The sequence below is a fragment of the Mchenga conophoros genome, linkage group LG8, assembly GCF_057382185.1.
Source record: "Mchenga conophoros isolate Kocher_MC1m ecotype Shallow Benthic linkage group LG8, M_conophoros_male_GT1.1, whole genome shotgun sequence".
Lineage (NCBI taxonomy): Eukaryota > Metazoa > Chordata > Actinopteri > Cichliformes > Cichlidae > Mchenga > Mchenga conophoros.
The window spans coordinates 15,769,656-15,795,725 of record NC_140533.1 but is presented as its reverse complement, the minus strand read 5'-3'; the positions used below and the strand labels follow the sequence as shown (position 1 = coordinate 15,795,725).

General features: G+C 41.1%; 1 protein-coding gene across 1 annotated transcript in view; it reads right to left on the bottom strand.

Annotated features, from left to right (window-relative positions):
- The window catches only part of LOC146568482 (IgGFc-binding protein-like), a 33,363-nt gene that overhangs the window by 1,388 nt on the left and 5,905 nt on the right, over nt 1–26,070 (bottom strand). The window contains exons 7-33 of the mRNA XM_085283546.1: nt 25,214–25,614; nt 24,551–25,127; nt 23,870–24,453; nt 23,200–23,752; nt 22,509–23,107; nt 22,179–22,336; nt 21,628–22,028; nt 21,259–21,455; nt 19,762–19,927; nt 17,151–17,551; nt 16,488–17,064; nt 15,806–16,389; nt 15,136–15,688; nt 13,452–14,050; nt 13,122–13,279; nt 12,571–12,971; nt 12,202–12,398; nt 10,706–10,871; nt 8,095–8,495; nt 7,432–8,008; nt 6,750–7,333; nt 6,080–6,632; nt 4,396–4,994; nt 4,066–4,223; nt 3,515–3,915; nt 3,146–3,342; nt 1,678–1,815 (exon numbers count right to left, since the gene is read on the bottom strand). Coding sequence (XP_085139672.1) covers nt 1,678–1,815; nt 3,146–3,342; nt 3,515–3,915; nt 4,066–4,223; nt 4,396–4,994; nt 6,080–6,632; nt 6,750–7,333; nt 7,432–8,008; nt 8,095–8,495; nt 10,706–10,871; nt 12,202–12,398; nt 12,571–12,971; nt 13,122–13,279; nt 13,452–14,050; nt 15,136–15,688; nt 15,806–16,389; nt 16,488–17,064; nt 17,151–17,551; nt 19,762–19,927; nt 21,259–21,455; nt 21,628–22,028; nt 22,179–22,336; nt 22,509–23,107; nt 23,200–23,752; nt 23,870–24,453; nt 24,551–25,127; nt 25,214–25,614 — 10,880 coding nt within the window. The remainder of the gene's footprint in view (nt 1–1,677; nt 1,816–3,145; nt 3,343–3,514; nt 3,916–4,065; nt 4,224–4,395; nt 4,995–6,079; nt 6,633–6,749; nt 7,334–7,431; nt 8,009–8,094; nt 8,496–10,705; nt 10,872–12,201; nt 12,399–12,570; nt 12,972–13,121; nt 13,280–13,451; nt 14,051–15,135; nt 15,689–15,805; nt 16,390–16,487; nt 17,065–17,150; nt 17,552–19,761; nt 19,928–21,258; nt 21,456–21,627; nt 22,029–22,178; nt 22,337–22,508; nt 23,108–23,199; nt 23,753–23,869; nt 24,454–24,550; nt 25,128–25,213; nt 25,615–26,070) is intronic.

Sequence of the window (26,070 nt, the reverse complement as noted above, 5' to 3'; positions counted from 1 at the left end):
GCCGGGTTATGGATGAAATCAAGTGGAATGACGGTCCTGCGGTAATAGACGTTCCAGCCCTGTATTCCAGCCCTAAACCTAACCTTATCCCTAATCCCTAACCATAACGTTATTCCTAATCGTAACCAGTACTTTAATGGCATGAAATAGTGTTTTCCCAAGCGATGTTGAGAAAAAGAGCAAACATTTGTAGATTGAGACCAAACGGTTCTCATATTCCCTCATTTTTCCGATCTCGTCATTTAGGAACGTGTTGGGTGTCCAAAAACGTAATATGTTGACAATTTGTCACCTAGCATAAAATGTTACGCTTTGAGAGTGAGAACGTGTTGGATAATAACGAATCACAGTAGGCCAGACTTTAACCCTTTAAGAACTACCATAGAACCAAGTCCGCCAGAGCTTACTTTATATTTTTACATGCTGTAGTGCCATTTTTGGGAGCATTTCAAGTTGATATACATCAATACAACCATTATAGCCCAAATTTTAATAATATGTCTGCATTAAGTGCATAGTAATTACATAAATTGCAAAAAAGTGCAATAAACTACAAAAAATAAATCGTTTTTGTTTTTTTAACATATATTTCTAGTTAGAGAAATTTAAGAGGCTTATCCCTCAAAACTTGAAATACAAAAAAGTTGCACAAAATAGTTTCCCACCACAGGAAATTTATTTTGAGTGTCTTTATAGTTTTATTTTTGAAATACACCAATTTTTATATACTGCAGGAAAAACGAAAATAAATATTATAGTGCAAATTTGCAAAAAAACAGCATATGCATCAAAATAAACTATTTCCAGCAGTGCAATATGAGTCCTAAGCGTCCCAGAAACGACACAGAAAGTCATAGAGTCAAACATAACTTTTAAAAACACCAGTATAGGCTCATAAGGCCCTGATGGTAAAAAACTACATTTCCGGAAAATGACATCACTTCCGGTTTTGGGCAGGATATGGCGGACATGCGATAGTTCGCGCTGATGGACGTAGGAAGTGTTACAAACAGCTGATCGAATCAGCAAAGCGTGTTTCTGGAATATTATGTTTTTGTTGCTGCAAGTGCTTTTTATGCAGTTTTTGCAAAGCTATATGTGGAAGGAAACTGTGACTTAGGACAAGCTGGTGGCATAAGATGTAAGTACAACTCCTCCGGTTTCATATGCAAAAAAAATTATTGTGCTAGCTTATGTGGTTGCAGTGCTACCAGGATTTAAAGATAGTTATGCAACACAGAGCGTGCCCGCTCCGACCGGCTTTAAAGGGTTAAGTAATAAATGCATGAACTAATTTTTTGGCGTCACTCTGAAATAGGATTTTTCTAATTAAAATGCAAGAAAGCCATTCTAATTATTTGTTTAATATGAGCACTGAAGGACATAACCTGGTCAAAAACAATGCAAACATTTCTCTTAGTGTTACTGGAGGCCATGGTAATCCCAATCCGAGTGTGCATCTGGTTAGACATCATGTTTATAAGAGTTTTATAGCTGAGTACAATAATCTTATCTTTATCTGAATTTGAAGCAGAAAATTAAAGATCATCCATGTCTTTATGTCTTTAAGACATTCCTACAGTTTAGTCTCATAGTTTCATTGACAGAGCTGGAGATCATCTGCATAGCAGGGAAAATGTACACGATACCTTTGAAAGATACTGTGCAGGTGGTAGCATTGTAACAGCCCAGCTGGCCATCTCTGATGGAGCACTGCTGTTCAGGAGTGCACGACGAGGCAGAACATCGCAGGTCATTTGGAGCGTGACATTCACATCTCTGGGAGCAACCGTCTGTCCAGAAGGACTCGCCAGCCTGTGAACCACACCACACCAAATCATAGCCAAATTGATACAACAAATATAGTTCTTAAAATACCATTTTGAAGGATTTTGTTTTCATTAATTGTAGGTGATTTAGTGCAGTAATTGCTAGATCACTGCAAACTGCAACTATTAATGTACTAAATATTGTGACAGAGCAACTACTCATATCTGTTGATCTTTCTCCCACAGAAAGGACAGATGCTAAATGCCACAATTTCAAGAAATTGTTCTGTTCTGATGTAGCTGTATAATCTTCAACTGATTGTTTTAATGCATTCATTTATTTAGGGACAGATTTTTTCCCCCCCAAAATTCTGCAGTTTAAAGAGTTAGAGCATCATTCTGCTTGTATAGCTACATATTAATTATTTTCTTTTTAGTGGTGTAATATAAAACAGTCATAATAGCTATGCTGAATATATGATAGCAAATGAAGACCTTTTTTGTGATCCTAAGATTTCAGTTATATGAAACTATAAACTGTAGTTTTGCATTTTGCAACCCCTATTATTTGCAATTTCATAGAAACTACCACATTTCCAGGTATTCATCATGCTTCCTGAAATTTTTCATTTGGTAACATTTTTTCCATGTTGCAGCCCTGATTCCTGGTTATTAGACCTAAACTACCACATGTATCCAGGTAACGTCAATTTGCATTTTGTAGCCTTGTTTCTTGGTTATTGAACAGAAACCAACATTGATTCCAGGTAAGATATCAGATTTAAACATAATATTTACGGTGATACTGTTGTCAAACAAAAAAGAATGTTGGTGAATGAGGCAGGATTCATTCCAGCATTATGGCAATATGGTAATGGTATCCCAAAACATTAAAACTTAAAATCATATTAGTATCTTGTTACCCTATTATTATGAGGTTAGTATATATAAAAATGTGTTTAATTGTTAGTAAATGTGACTATACTATTACTAATTGGGTTTTTTTAAGCTCATGTACATACATTTGTATCCATATCATCACTTATAATTTATGGTCTGTTATTACATAGATTTAAATGTAATAGTACTCACTAGATCACTTGGTTATTACTCTGGAAATGAAGTGGCAATTATTTGCTATATATCTAGTTTTTATCTTCCTGTTTCCACCTTGTTACCTCAATATTACCACATTATTACTGAGCTATAATAGACTCTGTTGTTTCTTTAATATATATTTCTGAATTTTAAGCTTTGTCACAGTCCAAAACACTTCACGAAGCTTTCTACATGTAAGAAGGGCAAGTCTGCTGATTCTGCTGATTTGAAGGGAATTACTTCAAAGAGTATTTACTATTGACTTTAATATGTCTTACATCATAGTAGAATCCGTCATACTGGCAGCCACAGCTTTCCACTGGGACACACCTGGTCCCACTCTTGATGAAGCCTTCATCACAGAAACATCCCTCAGAGCAGAACTGCTCACAGGTTTCATCAATGCTACTGGCACAGGTGTGGCCACAGTCAGTACCGCACAGCTCATAATGGCTGTTGGCTGGACAGTCCAGTGCTTAATAAGTGAGAAACGTGACAAATGGCACTAGTCAGACATACCACTTTTAATGTAATACAGTGTGGATACAGTGAGTATTGTAAAATTGTTGGACTTTTTATTTCTGAAGTGGTTAGCAAATTTCTTGTACATTTAGATATAAATAAAATATAATGACATGTTGACTCACTGCAGGTGGTGTTCTCTCTCCAAGGATAGATTCGAACATTAGCAGACTGACAGGCACTGACATATGATTCAATGGCACTGCACAAGAGATCGTGGCCTTGATTTCCTGACAAACATACATCAAACACGCAGTCGTTGAAATATGGCGCCGGGTCCACCTCCTCGTGGCAGAAACTGAAGGGCCCATCAGCTGCCTGTATCACCTCACACTGATCTCTAGCAGACTGTTCATTGGCACACTGTGGACAGGAGGAGCCACAGCCATCATTGCACGTGTAGTTGCCTGGCACCTTCCAGGCTCTCCCAAACTCATCTGGAGATGTGACTATCGTTCCAGATGGTGTGTGAAAGTCATCATTTGAATTTCCATTGAAATTTCCACAAAGTCCACATATTTTTTCTCTGTTGATGACAACAGTTGGCAATAGTCCTTGTGTTAGTTTCATAAGGATAAATTATTAGTAAATAAATTATTTATATAGCTGGGATTATCCTGTTTTTTAAAGCATGTCAAACAATAATTACTGCAGCTTTGATGGGTGGGAATTGTACCTGTAATTTGGTGGTACGGAGATAAACACTGCACTATATCCATTATAGGTAACACTCAAGCCAAAATTAGTGCTGACAAGTATACGAGATCCTGTTGCATAGATAGACACATTACCTTCATTCAAGATAATAGGTAAATTTCTAGTTACTCCATTCACCTAGAAGAGATATGCAAAGAAAATCAGTGGGTAGTTTTTCTACTTTTTAACTGTTATTTTTTTCATTCACAGCAGTAAAAATATCCCTAAAATATATGTAGCTGCCATTTACTTCATACACCTGAAATTGTTCATAACAATCATCGAATGAGAACTATCACTAACTACTTACTTGTACCAAACCTCTTCTGTCCCTTGACATATGCACGTCGTAGCCCCAGACATTCACAAAAACTTCAGCTACTATTGAAAGTGGATGCCCATTCAATGCCTCATTCTTAGCTTCCACGGAGAACTGATTGAGCTCATCAGTGGCATTACAGAGGGTCACCAGAACATAGCGGCAGGTTCCTTGGAAGTCATAGGCCTTACGATCAAAGGTGATGTAGTGAGGGTCTCCAGTAGCAGAGCAGGTGCCATGAGGGTTGGGATGGCAGCCAAACTCGCCCTCCACAACACGGCAGGACTCCTGGGGCCCACAGGAGTTGGGAGTACAGTGGACGTTCCCTGTAGTGCCGTTACAGGTACACAAGCTCTGACATTCTTCACCATCCCAGAACTGCTCACCACCTTGGTGATAGCGTCCTTGATGATAGCATCCACAAGATGTTGGTGGAACGCACTGGTCACCATTGAGGATAAAACCACTGTTACACTGACAGCCCTCCTGGCACACAGTATCACAGGTGAAGGGGAAAGAGAGGCTGGGGCAAGCAGAAGGACAAGAGGTTCCACAGAGTTCATAATGGCTGTTTGATGGGCAGGTTAGTGCTGGAGAAAAACAAACAGGTTAACATAAAAAAGCATTTTTAAACATTTGGAGATCATGGCTAGAATTACCGTATTTCCCGGACTACAAAGCGCACCTGAATATTAGCCGCACAAGCTAAAATCAGGGGAAAATCCTGTTTTGTACATACATTAGCCGCACCTGACTAAAAGCCGCAGGTGTTTCAATATTGACTTATCATATGTAAGAGAATATGCACAAAGCGAATTGTCAGGAAAGAGATGGCTGTTTGGAGACACACCCCTTTTATTAATATTTTGAAAAACAAGTTATGGGTACATATTTGCACATGTGCTGTGCTTCATAAATGAGTAACAAATGTAGTACATAACAGTAACCTACAGCACACCAGAAAAATAGATTCGGACTACCTTTTAGGCTCAGGTGCAGTGACACGGCTTTAACAGGAAGAAAAGTCAGTCATTCACCACCATCTTCCTGCGCACTAAAACCACCAAAGTCCTCTTCTCCAGTGTCGGAAACGAACAGGCTCAGGATGGCTTCGTCATCCACTCTCAGCTTCTTTCCTTCGTTGTCACTTTCAAAACCAAAGATAATCCTCATTGTCATTGTCAGTGTCGGAGTCGAACACCCTCTGAAGGGCCGTGGCGGTGTCCTCCTCTTCATCATGCAGCAGTCCAGCCCTTCGAAATCCGTTGGTGATCGTGGATGTTTGCACACTTTTCCACGCTGTCAGAATCCACCGGTAGAGTTGAGCACAACTTGCTTTTCGCAAGTTTATCGCCGCTCATCATCCACGACTCCCGCTGAACGCGTAGCGCTACTTTGAAGTTTGTTTTTCGCGCTACTTGTACGGCACTATGTTGCCTGGCGGATGGACATGTGACCAACATACCACTCTTGAACCCCGATCCTTCCGCCAGGCAACGTAGTGCCGTACAACAGCGGAACAAACAAAACAAATCGTCTTACGATATCACAAAAATCATGGACAATCCATAGAAAAGCCGCACCTGACTAAAAGCCGCAGGGTTCAAAGCTTGTGCAAAAAGTAGCGGCTTATAGCCCGACAATTACGGTAATTCAAAAACAGTTGAATGCTTACCACAGCCAGTTGCATTTCTCCATTGTCCTAAGGCAACACCCTTCTGTTGACACATTAGTGCATAATCTCGTAGGACGCCACACAGGGTTGATGCTGGATTGTTAGAGCCCCCCATGATCTCCACACATACATCCACCTGCTGGCTCGGGTCAACCACAGACCAACAGGGTACAAATGGCCCATCTGGTGAGCTGAGAATGCCACAGTACTCAGTAGAATTGTAATTAGTTGTAGAATTTTGGTTCATGCTTTCCATGCAGTGAGCAGCCAGAGAGCCATCTCGCCAACTGTCTCCAAAGTCCTGAGAACTGTTGACCAGAACACCGTTGGGTGTATTGAAGTCATCATGTGGATGACCATTGTAATTACCACAGAGTCCACCCAGTGAACCATTGTAGACACCAGGAGCAGTGACACGGACAAAGTGAGGCCAGACTGTCTGCACAGTTACACCAAAGGAGGTGCGAATGATGACACTGTAAATGCTGCTGTGGAAGATCTGGATTCGGTTGGATGTAGTGCTGAAAGGTAGCCTGATCAGCTGACCGTTAACCTGCAGGATCATCCAGTTTTTTGCAGTTAACAAGACTTAAACAGTATTGAGTCCGTGTACACATAAATAAATATTAAAGGAAGAACATAATTTTAAGTAAGTGTTCCATTCACTTACCTTCACTTTACTGTTCCTTGCCATCTCAATAGATACGTGTATCCCCTCTGCTTCAAAATGCAGAATTCGTGCAAAACCTTGCTGGCCTCTTGGCACTTTTTCTGCTGTCACCATGAAGTGTGGGTGACTGGACAGTCCCATAACTTTGGCAAGTGTCAATCGACACGCCCCAGGATATTGGTATGTCAGTCCATCAAATGTCTGATATGACCCTGGGCCTCTGATCCAGCATGTTTCATAGCTATTTGGTCTGCATCCTCTTTCTCCATCCTCCACCCTGCATGATTCAAGTGGGCCACAACCATGAGAGTGGCAAGTCATGGAGCCATAACTGCAGCTACAACGTCTCCCACAGTCTCCGTCTAGTATTACAGTTTGTCCAGAGCGGTAGTAACGGCCCTCAAAGCTGCAGCCACACTCAGCATGAGGGACGCAGACCCCACCACTGAGGATGTAGCCTGAATCACAGATGCAGCTTTCCTGGGGAGGTAGAGGGCAGTTATGGGTAGAGTTGGGATTAACACAGGTAGGTGGACATCCTGTGCCTTCAGACTCAAAGTGGCTGTTGGCTGGACATGGGATTTCTAGGCATAAGAGAACAACATCGATATTTACATCGGTGGAATTTTAATACAATAATATTTTGAAATAATGCAAAAAAAAAAAAAAGTGATTAACATACCACAAAAGCCAGGTGTCCTCCAACTTGGTAGCCGAATACCACTTTGTTGACACTGACTTGCATACACACTTAGGGCTTGACAGAGAATAGGTCGGTACCCTCCTCCTACACACAGATCATACACACAACTGTCCACAAAGGACTGTGGAGGAAGTTGCTGATGGCAAGCCGTGAAAGGTCCAGAACTACTGCTGAGGATACCACAGTGGTCAGTGTTGCTGTACAATGCTGTCTCTTCTACAGTGCAAACAGCACAGTCCAGACCTCCGCACTGTGGCCCACAGCCAGGCTTATCATCCCCAGATGCTTGCCAGCTGTTAGCAAAAACCACATCAGAGCTCACAACCTCACCGTCACGAGTTTGAAAGTCATCTCTACGAATGCCATTGAAGTTTCCACAAAGACCGCATGTACCATTCTGGTAAGTGTAGGGCAAGCTGATCTGAACATGATGAATTGTGTCATAAGACACCACTAAACCAAAGTCAGTGCTGACAAACACAGAAAAACCTGACTCATAAACCTGCACGGTGCCATTGCTAAGGGAGAATGGAGTGAATGCAAAATTCCCGTTAACCTGTAAAAAAACCAGCAAATATATCAAGTGAGAAAAGTATATCTGGTCATAAAGTGTAGAATTTATCCAGAATCAAAATGACCAACCTTAGCCTGACCACGACGTCCTTTGACAAGCTCAATTGTGTCATTGTAGACATGCACTTTCACCAGTCGTGTCCAAGAGACTCGAGTACTGCCTCTGTGCTCATTTTTGCCTTCTACTCTGTAGTAGGGCCGTCCACTATTACATTGCTCAGAGAGAACATACGTGCAAGTGCCTTGAAAGTGAAACACTGTGTTATCAAAGGTGTAGTAATGGGGATCACCACTTATGGTGCAGGTTCCTCTTGGCACTGTCTGACAGGAGAACTGGAAGGAAGCTGGCTTGCAGATCTGTGAAAAGGAGCACGGCTCATTGCGGCACTGCAGGCCTGTTGAGGTACATGTGCACTTCTGTGCACAGGTCCTGTCACTCCAGAATGAAGCACCCAGCTGCACTAATTCACCTTAAAAAGAATAAAAGGAAATGTCCCTTATGCCTTGTGTTAAATGTCCAGACATTTACATTCATAAAGCTTTAGGAAAAAACTTTCAAACCTTACATTTTTTTCATGTACTGTCAAATAACAGCAGGAATTGCCTCAAGGCACTTTATATTGTAAACTAAAGACCCTCAAATAACAGAGAGACCACTGCAACAATCCAACAATGCCTAACAGCAGTCTGAGATGTGCTCTGTTGGGAGGATACGGCACTATGATTTCATTAAGATAAGATGAGGCCTGATTGTTCAAGACCTATATGAGGAAAATAATTTTACATTTGAATCTGGCTTTAACAGGGAGCAAAAGAAGGGAAGCTAGGATAGGAGAAATATGTTCTTTCTTTTTAGTCCCTGTCCGTACTGCAGCATTTTGGATCAACTCAATGCTTTTCAGTGAGTTTTTGGGAAAATCTGATAATACAGACCGTTCTCACTCCCGAGGCGTAACATCCCGACGTTTTGTCACGTCCCATGGCGTTCCTGAGGAACGCGAAAGGTGACCTTCCGCGTTCTTATGGTACGCGCCGGGTTATGGATGAAATCAAGTGGAATGACGGTCCTGCGGTAATAGACGTTCCAGCCCTGTATTCCAGCCCTAAACCTAACCTTATCCCTAATCCCTAACCATAACGTTATTCCTAATCGTAACCAGTACTTTAATGGCATGAAATAGTGTTTTCCCAAGCGATGTTGAGAAAAAGAGCAAACATTTGTAGATTGAGACCAAACGGTTCTCATATTCCCTCATTTTTCCGATCTCGTCATTTAGGAACGTGTTGGGTGTCCAAAAACGTAATATGTTGACAATTTGTCACCTAGCATAAAATGTTACGCTTTGAGAGTGAGAACGTGTTGGATAATAACGAATCACAGTAGGCCAGACTTTAACCCTTTAAGAACTACCATAGAACCAAGTCCGCCAGAGCTTACTTTATATTTTTACATGCTGTAGTGCCATTTTTGGGAGCATTTCAAGTTGATATACATCAATACAACCATTATAGCCCAAATTTTAATAATATGTCTGCATTAAGTGCATAGTAATTACATAAATTGCAAAAAAGTGCAATAAACTACAAAAAATAAATCGTTTTTGTTTTTTTAACATATATTTCTAGTTAGAGAAATTTAAGAGGCTTATCCCTCAAAACTTGAAATACAAAAAAGTTGCACAAAATAGTTTCCCACCACAGGAAATTTATTTTGAGTGTCTTTATAGTTTTATTTTTGAAATACACCAATTTTTATATACTGCAGGAAAAACGAAAATAAATATTATAGTGCAAATTTGCAAAAAAACAGCATATGCATCAAAATAAACTATTTCCAGCAGTGCAATATGAGTCCTAAGCGTCCCAGAAACGACACAGAAAGTCATAGAGTCAAACATAACTTTTAAAAACACCAGTATAGGCTCATAAGGCCCTGATGGTAAAAAACTACATTTCCGGAAAATGACATCACTTCCGGTTTTGGGCAGGATATGGCGGACATGCGATAGTTCGCGCTGATGGACGTAGGAAGTGTTACAAACAGCTGATCGAATCAGCAAAGCGTGTTTCTGGAATATTATGTTTTTGTTGCTGCAAGTGCTTTTTATGCAGTTTTTGCAAAGCTATATGTGGAAGGAAACTGTGACTTAGGACAAGCTGGTGGCATAAGATGTAAGTACAACTCCTCCGGTTTCATATGCAAAAAAAATTATTGTGCTAGCTTATGTGGTTGCAGTGCTACCAGGATTTAAAGATAGTTATGCAACACAGAGCGTGCCCGCTCCGACCGGCTTTAAAGGGTTAAGTAATAAATGCATGAACTAATTTTTTGGCGTCACTCTGAAATAGGATTTTTCTAATTAAAATGCAAGAAAGCCATTCTAATTATTTGTTTAATATGAGCACTGAAGGACATAACCTGGTCAAAAACAATGCAAACATTTCTCTTAGTGTTACTGGAGGCCATGGTAATCCCAATCCGAGTGTGCATCTGGTTAGACATCATGTTTATAAGAGTTTTATAGCTGAGTACAATAATCTTATCTTTATCTGAATTTGAAGCAGAAAATTAAAGATCATCCATGTCTTTATGTCTTTAAGACATTCCTACAGTTTAGTCTCATAGTTTCATTGACAGAGCTGGAGATCATCTGCATAGCAGGGAAAATGTACACGATACCTTTGAAAGATACTGTGCAGGTGGTAGCATTGTAACAGCCCAGCTGGCCATCTCTGATGGAGCACTGCTGTTCAGGAGTGCACGACGAGGCAGAACATCGCAGGTCATTTGGAGCGTGACATTCACATCTCTGGGAGCAACCGTCTGTCCAGAAGGACTCGCCAGCCTGTGAACCACACCACACCAAATCATAGCCAAATTGATACAACAAATATAGTTCTTAAAATACCATTTTGAAGGATTTTGTTTTCATTAATTGTAGGTGATTTAGTGCAGTAATTGCTAGATCACTGCAAACTGCAACTATTAATGTACTAAATATTGTGACAGAGCAACTACTCATATCTGTTGATCTTTCTCCCACAGAAAGGACAGATGCTAAATGCCACAATTTCAAGAAATTGTTCTGTTCTGATGTAGCTGTATAATCTTCAACTGATTGTTTTAATGCATTCATTTATTTAGGGACAGATTTTTTCCCCCCCAAAATTCTGCAGTTTAAAGAGTTAGAGCATCATTCTGCTTGTATAGCTACATATTAATTATTTTCTTTTTAGTGGTGTAATATAAAACAGTCATAATAGCTATGCTGAATATATGATAGCAAATGAAGACCTTTTTTGTGATCCTAAGATTTCAGTTATATGAAACTATAAACTGTAGTTTTGCATTTTGCAACCCCTATTATTTGCAATTTCATAGAAACTACCACATTTCCAGGTATTCATCATGCTTCCTGAAATTTTTCATTTGGTAACATTTTTTCCATGTTGCAGCCCTGATTCCTGGTTATTAGACCTAAACTACCACATGTATCCAGGTAACGTCAATTTGCATTTTGTAGCCTTGTTTCTTGGTTATTGAACAGAAACCAACATTGATTCCAGGTAAGATATCAGATTTAAACATAATATTTACGGTGATACTGTTGTCAAACAAAAAAGAATGTTGGTGAATGAGGCAGGATTCATTCCAGCATTATGGCAATATGGTAATGGTATCCCAAAACATTAAAACTTAAAATCATATTAGTATCTTGTTACCCTATTATTATGAGGTTAGTATATATAAAAATGTGTTTAATTGTTAGTAAATGTGACTATACTATTACTAATTGGGTTTTTTTAAGCTCATGTACATACATTTGTATCCATATCATCACTTATAATTTATGGTCTGTTATTACATAGATTTAAATGTAATAGTACTCACTAGATCACTTGGTTATTACTCTGGAAATGAAGTGGCAATTATTTGCTATATATCTAGTTTTTATCTTCCTGTTTCCACCTTGTTACCTCAATATTACCACATTATTACTGAGCTATAATAGACTCTGTTGTTTCTTTAATATATATTTCTGAATTTTAAGCTTTGTCACAGTCCAAAACACTTCACGAAGCTTTCTACATGTAAGAAGGGCAAGTCTGCTGATTCTGCTGATTTGAAGGGAATTACTTCAAAGAGTATTTACTATTGACTTTAATATGTCTTACATCATAGTAGAATCCGTCATACTGGCAGCCACAGCTTTCCACTGGGACACACCTGGTCCCACTCTTGATGAAGCCTTCATCACAGAAACATCCCTCAGAGCAGAACTGCTCACAGGTTTCATCAATGCTACTGGCACAGGTGTGGCCACAGTCAGTACCGCACAGCTCATAATGGCTGTTGGCTGGACAGTCCAGTGCTTAATAAGTGAGAAACGTGACAAATGGCACTAGTCAGACATACCACTTTTAATGTAATACAGTGTGGATACAGTGAGTATTGTAAAATTGTTGGACTTTTTATTTCTGAAGTGGTTAGCAAATTTCTTGTACATTTAGATATAAATAAAATATAATGACATGTTGACTCACTGCAGGTGGTGTTCTCTCTCCAAGGATAGATTCGAACATTAGCAGACTGACAGGCACTGACATATGATTCAATGGCACTGCACAAGAGATCGTGGCCTTGATTTCCTGACAAACATACATCAAACACGCAGTCGTTGAAATATGGCGCCGGGTCCACCTCCTCGTGGCAGAAACTGAAGGGCCCATCAGCTGCCTGTATCACCTCACACTGATCTCTAGCAGACTGTTCATTGGCACACTGTGGACAGGAGGAGCCACAGCCATCATTGCACGTGTAGTTGCCTGGCACCTTCCAGGCTCTCCCAAACTCATCTGGAGATGTGACTATCGTTCCAGATGGTGTGTGAAAGTCATCATTTGAATTTCCATTGAAATTTCCACAAAGTCCACATATTTTTTCTCTGTTGATGACAACAGTTGGCAATAGTCCTTGTGTTAGTTTCATAAGGATAAATTATTAGTAAATAAATTATTTATATAGCTGGGATTATCCTGTTTTTTAAAGCATGTCAAACAATAATTACTGCAGCTTTGATGGGTGGGAATTGTACCTGTAATTTGGTGGTACGGAGATAAACACTGCACTATATCCATTATAGGTAACACTCAAGCCAAAATTAGTGCTGACAAGTATACGAGATCCTGTTGCATAGATAGACACATTACCTTCATTCAAGATAATAGGTAAATTTCTAGTTACTCCATTCACCTAGAAGAGATATGCAAAGAAAATCAGTGGGTAGTTTTTCTACTTTTTAACTGTTATTTTTTTCATTCACAGCAGTAAAAATATCCCTAAAATATATGTAGCTGCCATTTACTTCATACACCTGAAATTGTTCATAACAATCATCGAATGAGAACTATCACTAACTACTTACTTGTACCAAACCTCTTCTGTCCCTTGACATATGCACGTCGTAGCCCCAGACATTCACAAAAACTTCAGCTACTATTGAAAGTGGATGCCCATTCAATGCCTCATTCTTAGCTTCCACGGAGAACTGATTGAGCTCATCAGTGGCATTACAGAGGGTCACCAGAACATAGCGGCAGGTTCCTTGGAAGTCATAGGCCTTACGATCAAAGGTGATGTAGTGAGGGTCTCCAGTAGCAGAGCAGGTGCCATGAGGGTTGGGATGGCAGCCAAACTCGCCCTCCACAACACGGCAGGACTCCTGGGGCCCACAGGAGTTGGGAGTACAGTGGACGTTCCCTGTAGTGCCGTTACAGGTACACAAGCTCTGACATTCTTCACCATCCCAGAACTGCTCACCACCTTGGTGATAGCGTCCTTGATGATAGCATCCACAAGATGTTGGTGGAACGCACTGGTCACCATTGAGGATAAAACCACTGTTACACTGACAGCCCTCCTGGCACACAGTATCACAGGTGAAGGGGAAAGAGAGGCTGGGGCAAGCAGAAGGACAAGAGGTTCCACAGAGTTCATAATGGCTGTTTGATGGGCAGGTTAGTGCTGGAGAAAAACAAACAGGTTAACATAAAAAAGCATTTTTAAACATTTGGAGATCATGGCTAGAATTACCGTATTTCCCGGACTACAAAGCGCACCTGAATATTAGCCGCACAAGCTAAAATCAGGGGAAAATCCTGTTTTGTACATACATTAGCCGCACCTGACTAAAAGCCGCAGGTGTTTCAATATTGACTTATCATATGTAAGAGAATATGCACAAAGCGAATTGTCAGGAAAGAGATGGCTGTTTGGAGACACACCCCTTTTATTAATATTTTGAAAAACAAGTTATGGGTACATATTTGCACATGTGCTGTGCTTCATAAATGAGTAACAAATGTAGTACATAACAGTAACCTACAGCACACCAGAAAAATAGATTCGGACTACCTTTTAGGCTCAGGTGCAGTGACACGGCTTTAACAGGAAGAAAAGTCAGTCATTCACCACCATCTTCCTGCGCACTAAAACCACCAAAGTCCTCTTCTCCAGTGTCGGAAACGAACAGGCTCAGGATGGCTTCGTCATCCACTCTCAGCTTCTTTCCTTCGTTGTCACTTTCAAAACCAAAGATAATCCTCATTGTCATTGTCAGTGTCGGAGTCGAACACCCTCTGAAGGGCCGTGGCGGTGTCCTCCTCTTCATCATGCAGCAGTCCAGCCCTTCGAAATCCGTTGGTGATCGTGGATGTTTGCACACTTTTCCACGCTGTCAGAATCCACCGGTAGAGTTGAGCACAACTTGCTTTTCGCAAGTTTATCGCCGCTCATCATCCACGACTCCCGCTGAACGCGTAGCGCTACTTTGAAGTTTGTTTTTCGCGCTACTTGTACGGCACTATGTTGCCTGGCGGATGGACATGTGACCAACATACCACTCTTGAACCCCGATCCTTCCGCCAGGCAACGTAGTGCCGTACAACAGCGGAACAAACAAAACAAATCGTCTTACGATATCACAAAAATCATGGACAATCCATAGAAAAGCCGCACCTGACTAAAAGCCGCAGGGTTCAAAGCTTGTGCAAAAAGTAGCGGCTTATAGCCCGACAATTACGGTAATTCAAAAACAGTTGAATGCTTACCACAGCCAGTTGCATTTCTCCATTGTCCTAAGGCAACACCCTTCTGTTGACACATTAGTGCATAATCTCGTAGGACGCCACACAGGGTTGATGCTGGATTGTTAGAGCCCCCCATGATCTCCACACATACATCCACCTGCTGGCTCGGGTCAACCACAGACCAACAGGGTACAAATGGCCCATCTGGTGAGCTGAGAATGCCACAGTACTCAGTAGAATTGTAATTAGTTGTAGAATTTTGGTTCATGCTTTCCATGCAGTGAGCAGCCAGAGAGCCATCTCGCCAACTGTCTCCAAAGTCCTGAGAACTGTTGACCAGAACACCGTTGGGTGTATTGAAGTCATCATGTGGATGACCATTGTAATTACCACAGAGTCCACCCAGTGAACCATTGTAGACACCAGGAGCAGTGACACGGACAAAGTGAGGCCAGACTGTCTGCACAGTTACACCAAAGGAGGTGCGAATGATGACACTGTAAATGCTGCTGTGGAAGATCTGGATTCGGTTGGATGTAGTGCTGAAAGGTAGCCTGATCAGCTGACCGTTAACCTGCAGGATCATCCAGTTTTTTGCAGTTAACAAGACTTAAACAGTATTGAGTCCGTGTACACATAAATAAATATTAAAGGAAGAACATAATTTTAAGTAAGTGTTCCATTCACTTACCTTCACTTTACTGTTCCTTGCCATCTCAATAGATACGTGTATCCCCTCTGCTTCAAAATGCAGAATTCGTGCAAAACCTTGCTGGCCTCTTGGCACTTTTTCTGCTGTCACCATGAAGTGTGGGTGACTGGACAGTCCCATAACTTTGGCAAGTGTCAATCGACACGCCCCAGGATATTGGTATGTCAGTCCATCAAATGTCTGATATGACCCTGGGCCTCTGATCCAGCATGTTTCATAGCTATTTGGTCTGCATCCTCTTTCTCCATCCTCCACCCTGCATGATTCAAGTGGGCCACAACCATGAGAGTGGCAAGTCATGGAGCCATAACTGCAGCTACAACGTCTCCCACAGTCTCCGTCTAGTATTACAGTTTGTCCAGAGCGGTAGTAACGGCCCTCAAAGCTGCAGCCACACTCAGCATGAGGGACGCAGACCCCACCACTGAGGATGTAGCCTGAATCACAGATGCAGCTTTCCTGGGGAGGTAGAGGGCAGTTATGGGTAGAGTTGGGATTAACACAGGTAGGTGGACATCCTGTGCCTTCAGACTCAAAGTGGCTGTTGGCTGGACATGGGATTTCTAGGCATAAGAGAACAACATCGATATTTACATCGGTGGAATTTTAATACAATAATATTTTGAAATAATGCAAAAAAAAAAAAAAGTGATTAACATACCACAAAAGCCAGGTGTCCTCCAACTTGGTAGCCGAATACCACTTTGTTGACACTGACTTGCATACACACTTAGGGCTTGACAGAGAATAGGTCGGTACCCTCCTCCTACACACAGATCATACACACAACTGTCCACAAAGGACTGTGGAGGAAGTTGCTGATGGCAAGCCGTGAAAGGTCCAGAACTACTGCTGAGGATACCACAGTGGTCAGTGTTGCTGTACAATGCTGTCTCTTCTACAGTGCAAACAGCACAGTCCAGACCTCCGCACTGTGGCCCACAGCCAGGCTTATCATCCCCAGATGCTTGCCAGCTGTTAGCAAAAACCACATCAGAGCTCACAACCTCACCGTCACGAGTTTGAAAGTCATCTCTACGAATGCCATTGAAGTTTCCACAAAGACCGCATGTACCATTCTGGTAAGTGTAGGGCAAGCTGATCTGAACATGATGAATTGTGTCATAAGACACCACTAAACCAAAGTCAGTGCTGACAAACACAGAAAAACCTGACTCATAAACCTGCACGGTGCCATTGCTAAGGGAGAATGGAGTGAATGCAAAATTCCCGTTAACCTGTAAAAAAACCAGCAAATATATCAAGTGAGAAAAGTATATCTGGTCATAAAGTGTAGAATTTATCCAGAATCAAAATGACCAACCTTAGCCTGACCACGACGTCCTTTGACAAGCTCAATTGTGTCATTGTAGACATGCACTTTCACCAGTCGTGTCCAAGAGACTCGAGTACTGCCTCTGTGCTCATTTTTGCCTTCTACTCTGTAGTAGGGCCGTCCACTATTACATTGCTCAGAGAGAACATACGTGCAAGTGCCTTGAAAGTGAAACACTGTGTTATCAAAGGTGTAGTAATGGGGATCACCACTTATGGTGCAGGTTCCTCTTGGCACTGTCTGACAGGAGAACTGGAAGGAAGCTGGCTTGCAGATCTGTGAAAAGGAGCACGGCTCATTGCGGCACTGCAGGCCTGTTGAGGTACATGTGCACTTCTGTGCACAGGTCCTGTCACTCCAGAATGAAGCACCCAGCTGCACTAATTCACCTTAAAAAGAATAAAAGGAAATGTCCCTTATGCCTTGTGTTAAATGTCCAGACATTTACATTCATAAAGCTTTAGGAAAAAACTTTCAAACCTTACATTTTTTTCATGTACTGTCAAATAACAGCAGGAATTGCCTCAAGGCACTTTATATTGTAAACTAAAGACCCTCAAATAACAGAGAGACCACTGCAACAATCCAACAATGCCTAACAGCAGTCTGAGATGTGCTCTGTTGGGAGGATACGGCACTATGATTTCATTAAGATAAGATGAGGCCTGATTGTTCAAGACCTATATGAGGAAAATAATTTTACATTTGAATCTGGCTTTAACAGGGAGCAAAAGAAGGGAAGCTAGGATAGGAGAAATATGTTCTTTCTTTTTAGTCCCTGTCCGTACTGCAGCATTTTGGATCAACTCAATGCTTTTCAGTGAGTTTTTGGGAAAATCTGATAATACAGACCGTTCTCACTCCCGAGGCGTAACATCCCGACGTTTTGTCACGTCCCATGGCGTTCCTGAGGAACGCGAAAGGTGACCTTCCGCGTTCTTATGGTACGCGCCGGGTTATGGATGAAATCAAGTGGAATGACGGTCCTGCGGTAATAGACGTTCCAGCCCTGTATTCCAGCCCTAAACCTAACCTTATCCCTAATCCCTAACCATAACGTTATTCCTAATCGTAACCAGTACTTTAATGGCATGAAATAGTGTTTTCCCAAGCGATGTTGAGAAAAAGAGCAAACATTTGTAGATTGAGACCAAACGGTTCTCATATTCCCTCATTTTTCCGATCTCGTCATTTAGGAACGTGTTGGGTGTCCAAAAACGTAATATGTTGACAATTTGTCACCTAGCATAAAATGTTACGCTTTGAGAGTGAGAACGTGTTGGATAATAACGAATCACAGTAGGCCAGACTTTAACCCTTTAAGAACTACCATAGAACCAAGTCCGCCAGAGCTTACTTTATATTTTTACATGCTGTAGTGCCATTTTTGGGAGCATTTCAAGTTGATATACATCAATACAACCATTATAGCCCAAATTTTAATAATATGTCTGCATTAAGTGCATAGTAATTACATAAATTGCAAAAAAGTGCAATAAACTACAAAAAATAAATCGTTTTTGTTTTTTTAACATATATTTCTAGTTAGAGAAATTTAAGAGGCTTATCCCTCAAAACTTGAAATACAAAAAAGTTGCACAAAATAGTTTCCCACCACAGGAAATTTATTTTGAGTGTCTTTATAGTTTTATTTTTGAAATACACCAATTTTTATATACTGCAGGAAAAACGAAAATAAATATTATAGTGCAAATTTGCAAAAAAACAGCATATGCATCAAAATAAACTATTTCCAGCAGTGCAATATGAGTCCTAAGCGTCCCAGAAACGACACAGAAAGTCATAGAGTCAAACATAACTTTTAAAAACACCAGTATAGGCTCATAAGGCCCTGATGGTAAAAAACTACATTTCCGGAAAATGACATCACTTCCGGTTTTGGGCAGGATATGGCGGACATGCGATAGTTCGCGCTGATGGACGTAGGAAGTGTTACAAACAGCTGATCGAATCAGCAAAGCGTGTTTCTGGAATATTATGTTTTTGTTGCTGCAAGTGCTTTTTATGCAGTTTTTGCAAAGCTATATGTGGAAGGAAACTGTGACTTAGGACAAGCTGGTGGCATAAGATGTAAGTACAACTCCTCCGGTTTCATATGCAAAAAAAATTATTGTGCTAGCTTATGTGGTTGCAGTGCTACCAGGATTTAAAGATAGTTATGCAACACAGAGCGTGCCCGCTCCGACCGGCTTTAAAGGGTTAAGTAATAAATGCATGAACTAATTTTTTGGCGTCACTCTGAAATAGGATTTTTCTAATTAAAATGCAAGAAAGCCATTCTAATTATTTGTTTAATATGAGCACTGAAGGACATAACCTGGTCAAAAACAATGCAAACATTTCTCTTAGTGTTACTGGAGGCCATGGTAATCCCAATCCGAGTGTGCATCTGGTTAGACATCATGTTTATAAGAGTTTTATAGCTGAGTACAATAATCTTATCTTTATCTGAATTTGAAGCAGAAAATTAAAGATCATCCATGTCTTTATGTCTTTAAGACATTCCTACAGTTTAGTCTCATAGTTTCATTGACAGAGCTGGAGATCATCTGCATAGCAGGGAAAATGTACACGATACCTTTGAAAGATACTGTGCAGGTGGTAGCATTGTAACAGCCCAGCTGGCCATCTCTGATGGAGCACTGCTGTTCAGGAGTGCACGACGAGGCAGAACATCGCAGGTCATTTGGAGCGTGACATTCACATCTCTGGGAGCAACCGTCTGTCCAGAAGGACTCGCCAGCCTGTGAACCACACCACACCAAATCATAGCCAAATTGATACAACAAATATAGTTCTTAAAATACCATTTTGAAGGATTTTGTTTTCATTAATTGTAGGTGATTTAGTGCAGTAATTGCTAGATCACTGCAAACTGCAACTATTAATGTACTAAATATTGTGACAGAGCAACTACTCATATCTGTTGATCTTTCTCCCACAGAAAGGACAGATGCTAAATGCCACAATTTCAAGAAATTGTTCTGTTCTGATGTAGCTGTATAATCTTCAACTGATTGTTTTAATGCATTCATTTATTTAGGGACAGATTTTTTCCCCCCCAAAATTCTGCAGTTTAAAGAGTTAGAGCATCATTCTGCTTGTATAGCTACATATTAATTATTTTCTTTTTAGTGGTGTAATATAAAACAGTCATAATAGCTATGCTGAATATATGATAGCAAATGAAGACCTTTTTTGTGATCCTAAGATTTCAGTTATATGAAACTATAAACTGTAGTTTTGCATTTTGCAACCCCTATTATTTGCAATTTCATAGAAACTACCACATTTCCAGGTATTCATCATGCTTCCTGAAATTTTTCATTTGGTAACATTTTTTCCATGTTGCAGCCCTGATTCCTGGTTATTAGACCTAAACTACCACATGTATCCAGGTAACGTCAATTTGCATTTTGTAGCCTTGTTTCTTGGTTATTGAACAGAAACCAACATTGATTCCAGGTAAGATATCAGATTTAAACATAATATTTACGGTGATACTGTTGTCAAACAAAAAAGAATGTTGGTGAATGAGGCAGGATTCATTCCAGCATTATGGCAATATGGTAATGGTATCCCAAAACATTAAAACTTAAAATCATATTAGTATCTTGTTACCCTATTATTATGAGGTTAGTATATATAAAAATGTGTTTAATTGTTAGTAAATGTGACTATACTATTACTAATTGGGTTTTTTTTAAGCTCATGTACATACATTTGTATCCATATTATCACTTATAATTTATGGTCTGTTATTACATAGATTTAAATGTAATAGTACTCACTAGATCACTTGGTTATTACTCTGGAAATGAAGTGGCAATTATTTGCTATATATCTTGTTTTTATCTTCCTGTTTCTACCTTGTTACCTCAATATTACCACATTATTACTGAGCTATAATAGACTCTGTTGTTTCTTTAATATATATTTCTGAATTTTAAGCTTTGTCACAGTCCAAAACACTTCACGAAGCTTTCTACATGTAAGAAGGGCAAGTCTGCTGATTCTGCTGATTTGAAGGGAATTACTTCAAAGAGTATTTACTATTGACTTTAATATGTCTTACATCATAGTAGAATCCGTCATACTGGCAGCCACAGCTTTCCACTGGGACACACCTGGTCCCACTCTTGATGAAGCCTTCATCACAGAAACATCCCTCAGAGCAGAACTGCTCACAGGTTTCATCAATGCTACTGGCACAGGTGTGGCCACAGTCAGTACCGCACAGCTCATAATGGCTGTTGGCTGGACAGTCCAGTGCTTAATAAGTGAGAAACGTGACAAATGGCACTAGTCAGACATACCACTTTTAATGTAATACAGTGTGGATACAGTGAGTATTGTAAAATTGTTGGACTTTTTATTTCTGAAGTGGTTAGCAAATTTCTTGTACATTTAGATATAAATAAAATATAATGACATGTTGACTCACTGCAGGTGGTGTTCTCTCTCCAAGGATAGATTCGAACATTAGCAGACTGACAGGCACTGACATATGATTCAATGGCACTGCACAAGAGATCGTGGCCTTGATTTCCTGACAAACATACATCAAACACGCAGTCGTTGAAATATGGCGCCGGGTCCACCTCCTCGTGGCAGAAACTGAAGGGCCCATCAGCTGCCTGTATCACCTCACACTGATCTCTAGCAGGCTGTTCATTGGCACACTGTGGACAGGAGGAGCCACAGCCATCATTGCACGTGTAGTTGCCTGGCACCTTCCAGGCTCTCCCAAACTCATCTGGAGATGTGACTATCGTTCCAGATGGTGTGTGAAAGTCATCATTTGAATTTCCATTGAAATTTCCACAAAGTCCACATATTTTTTCTCTGTTGATGACAACAGTTGGCAATAGTCCTTGTGTTAGTTTCATAAGGATAAATTATTAGTAAATAAATTATTTATATAGCTGGGATTATCCTGTTTTTTAAAGCATGTCAAACAATAATTACTGCAGCTTTGATGGGTGGGAATTGTACCTGTAATTTGGTGGTACGGAGATAAACACTGCACTATATCCATTATAGGTAACACTCAAGCCAAAATTAGTGCTGACAAGTATACGAGATCCTGTTGCATAGATAGACACATTACCTTCATTCAAGATAATAGGTAAATTTCTAGTTACTCCATTCACCTAGAAGAGATATGCAAAGAAAATCAGTGGGTAGTTTTTCTACTTTTTAACTGTTATTTTTTTCATTCACAGCAGTAAAAATATCCCTAAAATATATGTAGCTGCCATTTACTTCATACACCTGAAATTGTTCATAACAATCATCGAATGAGAACTATCACTAACTACTTACTTGTACCAAACCTCTTCTGTCCCTTGACATATGCACGTCGTAGCCCCAGACATTCACAAAAACTTCAGCTACTATTGAAAGTGGAAGCCCATTCAATGCCTCATTCTTAGCTTCCACGGAGAACTGATTGAGCTCATCAGTGGCATTACAGAGGGTCACCAGAACATAGCGGCAGGTTCCTTGGAAGTCATAGGCCTTACGATCAAAGGTGATGTAGTGAGGGTCTCCAGTAGCAGAGCAGGTGCCATGAGGGTTGGGATGGCAGCCAAACTCGCCCTCCACAACACGGCAGGACTCCTGGGGCCCACAGGAGTTGGGAGTACAGTGGACGTTCCCTGTAGTGCCGTTACAGGTACACAAGCTCTGACATTCTTCACCATCCCAGAACTGCTCACCACCTTGGTGATAGCGTCCTTGATGATAGCATCCACAAGATGTTGGTGGAACGCACTGGTCACCATTGAGGATAAAACCACTGTTACACTGACAGCCCTCCTGGCACACAGTATCACAGGTGAAGGGGAAAGAGAGGCTGGGGCAAGCAGAAGGACAAGAGGTTCCACAGAGTTCATAATGGCTGTTTGATGGGCAGGTTAGTGCTGGAGAAAAACAAACAGGTTAACATAAAAAAGCATTTTTAAACATTTGGAGATCATGGCTAGAATTAATTCAAAAACAGTTGAATGCTTACCACAGCCAGTTGCATTTCTCCATTGTCCTAAGGCAACACCCTTCTGTTGACACATTAGTGCATAATCTCGTAGGACACCACACAGAGTTGATGCTGGATTGTTAGAGCCCCCCATGATCTCCACACATACATCCACCTGCTGGCTCGGGTCAACCACAGACCAACAGGGTACAAATGGCCCATCTGGTGAGCTGAGAATGCCACAGTACTCAGTAGAATTGTAATTAGTTGTAGAATTTTGGTTCATGCTTTCCACGCAGTGAGCAGCCAGAGAGCCATCTCGCCAACTGTCTCCAAAGTCCTGAGAACTGTTGATCAGGACACCGTTGGGTGTATTGAAGTCATCATGTGGATGACCATTGTAATTACCACAGAGTCCACCCAGTGAACCATTGTAGACACCAGGAGCAGTGACACGGACAAAGTGAGGCCAGACTGTCTGCACAGTTACACCAAAGGAGGTGCGAATGATGACACTGTAAATGCTGCTGTGGAAGATCTGGATTCGGTTGGATGTAGTGCTGAAAGGTAGCCTGATCAGCTGACCGTTAACCTGCAGGATCATCCAGTTTTTTGCAGTTAACAAGACTTAAACAGTATTGTGTCCGTGTACACATAAATAAATATTAAAGGAAGAACATAATTTTAAGTAAGTGTTCCATTCACTTACCTTCACTTTACTGTTCCTTGCCATCTCAATAGATACGTGTATCCCCTCTGCTTCAAAATGCAGAATTCGTGCAAAACCTTGCTGGCCTCTTGGCACTTTTTCTGCTGTCACCATGAAGTGTGGGTGACTGGACAGTCCCATAACTTTGGCAAGTGTCAATCGACACGCCCCAGGATATTGGTATGTCAGTCCATCAAATGTCTGATATGACCCTGGGCCTCTGATCCAGCATGTTTCATAGCTATTTGGTCTGCATCCTCTTTCTCCATCCTCCACCCTGCATGATTCAAGTGGGCTACAACCATGAGAGTGGCAAGTCATGGAGCCATAACTGCAGCTACAACGTCTCCCACAGTCTCCGTCTAGTATTACAGTTTGTCCAGAGCGGTAGTAACGGCCCTCAAAGCTGCAGCCACACTCAGCATGAGGGACGCAGACCCCACCACTGAGGATGTAGCCTGAATCACAGATGCAGCTTTCCTGGGGAGGTAGAGGGCAGTTATGGGTAGAGTTGGGATTAACACAGGTAGGTGGACATCCTGTGCCTTCAGACTCAAAGTGGCTGTTGGCTGGACATGGGATTTCTAGGCATAAGAGAACAACATCGATATTTACATCGGTGGAATTTTAATACAATAATATTTTGAAATAATGCAAAAAAAAAAAAAGTGATTAACATACCACAAAAGCCAGGTGTCCTCCAACTTGGTAGCCGAATACCACTTTGTTGACACTGACTTGCATACACACTTAGGGCTTGACAGAGAATAGGTCGGTACCCTCCTCCTACACACAGATCATACACACAACTGTCCACAAAGGACTGTGGAGGAAGTTGCTGATGGCAAGCCGTGAAAGGTCCAGAACTACTGCTGAGGATACCACAGTGGTCAGTGTTGCTGTACAATGCTGTCTCTTCTACAGTGCAAACAGCACAGTCCAGACCTCCGCACTGTGGCCCACAGCCAGGCTCATCATCCCCAGATGCTTGCCAGCTGTTAGCAAAAACCACATCAGAGCTCACAACCTCACCGTCACGAGTTTGAAAGTCATCTCTACGAATGCCATTGAAGTTTCCACAAAGACCGCATGTACCATTCTGGTAAGTGTAGGGCAAGCTGATCTGGACATGATGATTTGTGTCATAAGACACCACTAAACCAAAGTCAGTGCTGACAAACACAGAAAAACCTGACTCATAAACCTGCACGGTGCCATTGCTAAGGGAGAATGGAGTGAATGCAAAGTTCCCGTTAACCTGTAAAAAAACCAGCAAATATATCAAGTGAGAAAAGTATATCTGGTCATAAAGTGTAGAATTTATCCAGAATCAAAATGACCAACCTTAGCCTGACCACGACGTCCTTTGACAAGCTCAATTGTGTCATTGTAGACATGCACTTTCACCAGTCGTGTCCAAGAGACTCGAGTACTGCCTCTGTGCTCATTTTTGCCTTCTACTCTGTAGTAGGGCCGTCCACTATTACATTGCTCAGAGAGAACATACGTGCAAGTGCCTTGAAAGTGAAACACTGTGTTATCAAAGGTGTAGTAATGGGGATCACCACTTATGGTGCAGGTTCCTCTTGGCACTGTCTGACAGGAGAACTGGAAGGAAGCTGGCTTGCAGATCTGTGAAAAGGAGCACGGCTCATTGCGGCACTGCAGGCCTGTTGAGGTACATGTGCACTTCTGTGCACAGGTCCTGTCACTCCAGAATGAAGCACCCAGCTGCACTAATTCACCTTAAAAAGAATAAAAGGAAATGTCCCTTATGCCTTGTGTTAAATGTCCAGACATTTACATTCATAAAGCTTTAGGAAAAAACTTTCAAACCTTACATTTTTTTCATGTACTGTCAAATAACAGCAGGAATTGCCTCAAGGCACTTTATATTGTAAACTAAAGACCCTCAAATAACAGAGAGACCACTGCAACAATCCAACAATGCCTAACAGCAGTCTGAGATGTGCTCTGTTGGGAGGATACGGCACTATGATTTCATTAAGATAAGATGAGGCCTGATTGTTCAAGACCTATATGAGGAAAATAATTTTACATTTGAATCTGGCTTTAACAGGGAGCAAAAGAAGGGAAGCTAGGATAGGAGAAATATGTTCTTTCTTTTTAGTCCCTGTCCGTACTGCAGCATTTTGGATCAACTCAATGCTTTTCAGTGAGTTTTTGGGAAAATCTGATAA